Source organism: Amaranthus tricolor, chromosome 5 (assembly GCF_026212465.1).
Source record: "Amaranthus tricolor cultivar Red isolate AtriRed21 chromosome 5, ASM2621246v1, whole genome shotgun sequence".
In the NCBI taxonomy this organism is placed as follows: Eukaryota; Viridiplantae; Streptophyta; class Magnoliopsida; order Caryophyllales; family Amaranthaceae; genus Amaranthus; species Amaranthus tricolor.
In genome coordinates this window covers 17665959-17670958 of record NC_080051.1, presented here as the reverse complement: position 1 = coordinate 17670958, position 5000 = coordinate 17665959, and the positions used below count along the sequence as shown (strand labels likewise).

The window sequence follows — 5000 nt, the reverse complement described above, 5'->3', positions numbered from 1 at the left end:
CGTTTGAAGCCATCGTCACTTATGATTTTTAAATTATTAAAGATCCACTAAATATTAGCTATAACTTGAAGCTATTCATGAATTGATTGGGGTGAAGATAAATCGAGATGGCTTCAAATTTTTAAAACTAATAATAAAAAATTTGAAAATTCATGACTATATATATAAATAAATTATTTTTTCTAGAGTTTAAAAAATTTTGATAGTCAACATAAGATGGTGGATTTGAATTCTATTTGTGAGGGTGTATAGTTACAAAAATTTTCTAGGCACCCAAAATTAATTGAAGATTGCACAATTTATGTATGTTTCTTTATTCTTTCTATTGGATGAAATGATGTTATTGGTTGTATTTTTATTTCTTATATTCTTTTTATGGCTGGCTTTATTACGATAATGACACAGATTAAAGTTGGGAACCTACTCAAATTGATCAATCAATACACCTCAATGAAAGCTAAATTAGTTTTAAAAGTGTTTTAACAAAATAATTTGCTTATTTCATATCTTTCTTCACATTTTAATGTTTTATCGTAAGTCACATATATAATTCAAGGTGCTTATGTGGTTGTGTTACGGTGTTTTTAGGGTTGGAGGAAAGGTCTGTAATGTGAAAATTGGGTAGAATATGGGTATTGTGATTTTTAAACATAAATGATAGTAGGAAATAGGAAGATATTGTATTAGTGAAAAGGTAGAAGCATATTTCGAACATACTTAAAGCTCTCAAGCAGTGTCACATGATTTGCTACTCACCTCGCGAATCGCGAATCGAAAAAAGGGAATTATGTTCGATTTTAGGCTATTTTTGAATCATTTTAAGGGAATTGCGAATTTAAAAGACAAACTAACTAGCGAATTATGTTTTAGTGCTCCTAAGAGTAAAATTATTGTTTTCTTAGTACAAGCATGCTTTACTTCTATTTCTCCCCTTTATATATACAAGAATATGAGGATATCTTCCTATGCAAGAAATAGCAAACTAACAACTCACCATAACAAACTAATAACAAAATAACAGAACGTTCCTTATGATTTTCGAGGTTCTTTCAAGTGGTCTTGAAATGTCTCTTGTGCTTTTGTGCTCCTTGGGAAATTTTCCATGTACAACATTTACCTTATTAATTCAAGGATAAATGTTTTGGTGCATCTTTTTATCGATTGCATGCTTTTGAATCAGATTTTCCTTGGTTGCTGCAGTTTATTTGTGCCTTTTCTAATTGTTTAACGGATTTAAAGGTTGTACGGGCAAGAAAGAAAGATACAGACATTGTCTATGCTTTAAAGGTAATGGATAAGAAGTTCATCACTAAGGAAAACAAGACATCATATGTGAAGTTAGAAAGAATAGTTCTTGATCTTGAACCATCAGGCATTGTCCGGCGTTTTTTTACTTTTCAGGATACCTTTTTTCTCTGTACGGTATTCTTTACTATACGTTACCTTTTCGTTTTTTAAGTTTCCTTTTCTGCATGTTTTTTTTCCAACTCTTTTTTGAACTTGTTACTTTTTAAATGAAGTTATGGCCCTAGAATCATGTGAAGGTGGAGAGCTTTTTAATTTGATAACCAGAGTAAGTCTATAGATTTGATCTATTCTATTCAATTATTGTTTGTATTTTACCAAATGATTTCGTTTATCTTGAGGAGGATGTATGCCTAGACATTTAAATAAATCTTGGAGAAAGATATTAAAGGCTATGCATAATAATTTTTTGAGTTCCAAACCAAAAATTTTTCTAAATTGTGTGTGACATAGGAGTTTTCAGTTGCACTTCTACTTTTTTTGGGTACTTTTTTGCATTAAAATATCAAATAGTTTGAACATGAAAAGAAGAGGAAAAATGTATAGAAGATTTGTTTCAAGAATATAGTAAAGAATAGATATTTGCAATGTTGCAAATTATTCTAATACACTGCAGTTAAGGCCCCTAAGTGTCATTCAAGGTTTTAAGAGTAAGAAGGGATTGTCTTTGGTGTGCTATGGTGTGAATGTGGCAAAAGACCACAACATCTTGAGTGAGATTACTGCTAAAGCTTCCATATATACTATACATTGATGGCTATTCAAATAGATATTTTTAAGGGAAGACAATTGGTTATAACACTGAACTTTAGTAGCAATTTATGATGTTAATTATCTCTTTAAGAATGGAATTATTGATAAAATATTGGTGTACTTCCAAGAGGATTTATATATGTAGACAATGTTAGAGATGAGAACGACAACAATAGGGGGGTGAATTGTTGTTTTAATAAGTTTAAGTATTTTAGCCCTGTTTTTGCGGAATTAAATTGAAGAATTAAAACTTAAACTTAATACGAAAAAGTAAAAGAGACAACACAATTTTACGTGGAAACCTTCTAGGCCTAAATAGAAGGAAAAACCACGACCCCTCGGGATTTCAAAACTCTCCAATATATTTTAGGCAATTCATTACAATTACATAAAACAACTTGCTTCACTCAAATCTTCTCTTACTAGGCCAACTTCTCTTTCTCTTTCTCTTGCTTTACTCGAAGCTTTTCTCTTAGCTTTTTTCAAAGATATTCTCTTCTCTAGCTTCACTAGAAGCTTTCTAATTCTCCCCTAGACTTACCCAAGTTTAGTTACAACAATTCTCTCAAAAACCCTTTACAAGGATAAATTTTCTAAAGATTAAATTAAAGAGTTGCACAAAAAAATATTATAAATTAATTGGCAATTTTTGAACAAAATATTTCTTGTTAACTTTATCAATCTCTCGTATGAATTTTATGGCTCAAACGCAGCAAAAATTGAGGAACAAACAATTCCTCTATTTATAGAGTTTATTTAGCTAATAAAAAGGAAATAACTACCCACTATTTCCTTATCCCTAAAATTAAGGAGAATAATATGGATCTTGAATTACAAGGAAAACTCACGGTTAAACACTTGTAATTATCCTCATTAACAAAGGAGAAATAAGTGGAAGCTTGATGCTTAAGCAAAAAGCTACGGTTCCCCTTTTCTAATAATAAACAAGTTAGTTTTTCATTAATTCGATCCAAAATAAAAGCTTATTTTTAAGGAGGAAAGAAATATTCCACTCTTTTAAAAATCAAACGGTTATTTTAAGGTGGTTTAAAATATTTTGCCAATTAACTTAATTATTAAATAATGCAACAAATTAATTTTAACAAATACATCAACTAAAAAATCAGAAAATATAATAATCAGAATTTTCCAGCAGACGTAACTTCTTCAGACTTCAGTCTGGGAACAATGCACTGTTTCCATTTTCCAGTAACGTTAGATCATCAAACTTGGGAATAGTAGACCTCTTGTCTACATTTGACATCCTAAGCGATATACCTTATCTAACTCCATTGGATTCTTTTGACTAGTACACGTTCATAGACTAAGTCGTAGGTACTATCAACGATCTTAATCACGACCGGATATTGACCTGCATACAATCTCTAAAAATACATTTGTTTATATAAAGTGTAGTCATCATCAAAACCTAAGAGAGCCAAAAATATAGAATATACTTTGAAAGGAAAGAGACAAGTAAGAACTAATAGAAAGAATAGATAGAAGAGAGGTTATGGAGATTGAGGAGGCTATACTTAATCAGTGATAAAATGATTTTACATACAATTGTCTTTGAGATGAACCTAAGGAGCAAGGGGTAGAGTTTTAAAAGGCCTCTTTGTTTAGTAAGTTTTGAAGGAAAGCTTGAAACTCCCTTAAATTGAAGAGGAGGGTTAAGACTCATAGCCAAGGGAAAATTTATAGAGGGTTGCCAAGGAAAAATCACGAATTCATTTAATAGAGGTGCGCCACTTACGCCTAACGCTTTGTGTCTTGTACCCGGTTGTCTTAATGTGCATTGAGCATTTTTAAACATCTATTTTAATTCCATTTTCTTAGCACCTAGGCCTTAAGAACCATTCAACACAATATTACCTTTGCTCTCACCTCCCCACTTCTTAACATCACCACAAATAAAATAAGGAAATATTGCGGAAAACTACCTATAAAAAGTGAATTTTTGTTAAAAACTACCTATAATAATTTTTTTGTCAAAAACTACCTTGAAATATATGTTGTTTGTCAGAATTTACCAATTAACATAATTATCCATTTTGACCGTTATTTTTAACATTGACCAACATGTGATATGCACATAATTAATAGATGAGCTGAAAATGAAAGGATTATGAAAACATTATTAAACCCACAAACCATATTCAACCTTAGTACCTCACACATCCATTCTCCAAATTCATACATGAACAGACTTCTTGGTATCTGATAAGTTAAATGATTTACTATTATGAAAGATAGGGGTCTTCAAGCTCATCAATACTAGGTTCAGATGGATTTTGATGAGTTCAAGCTTTAATTTTTTGAGTTAAAGAAAAATTTTGTTTCCTTATTATTTTTTCTTTTACACTTTCCTTATTTTGTTCTCTTATTCTCCATCTTTTAGAGGAGGTGTTGCTATTGTCCCTTTCTTCTTCTATAGCAAAATTTAAAACTGAATGTTACTTTTGTGATTCAAAATTTGATGTTAACGATTGCCAAATTGATTACTACTACAAACAATTTTGCTTGTTGGGGAACGAAAAAGCTAGAGGTTGAACATGAAGTTGGGTTAATTTATTTCCCCTACATTCTATTATTTTAAAATTGTTTGTTCATTCTCGTTAGTTTTAACGTTGAAAGGTAAATCTTCTATTACTAGATAGTTTTTGACAAATAAACTATACTCCCTCCGTTTTTTTAAGTTTTTTCACCTCACTATAACGGGTAGTTTTATAAGTTCTTCCACTTTAGAATACTTTCTATTTTTGGAAAGTTTTTATCTCACTTTTATTCCTTAAAACTCTTCTTTTTCTTTTAATTTACCTCTTTTCTTTTATTTATAATTATTTTTTCTCTCATACTTTCAATACAATCATTACTTCACACTACTATTTAATTATTTATACCCACTACAACCTCATACTTTCAATACAATCATTAATTCA

The 5000-nt window shown here is 30.3% G+C and overlaps 1 protein-coding gene across 1 annotated transcript in view; it reads left to right on the top strand.

The window, feature by feature from the left end:
• LOC130813504 (3-phosphoinositide-dependent protein kinase 1-like) overlaps nt 1–5000 on the top strand; it is a 6348-nt gene that overhangs the window by 594 nt on the left and 754 nt on the right. Inside the window, exons 2-4 of the mRNA XM_057679343.1 lie at nt 589–601; nt 1201–1417; nt 1521–1573. Coding sequence (XP_057535326.1) covers nt 589–601; nt 1201–1417; nt 1521–1573 — 283 coding nt within the window. The remainder of the gene's footprint in view (nt 1–588; nt 602–1200; nt 1418–1520; nt 1574–5000) is intronic.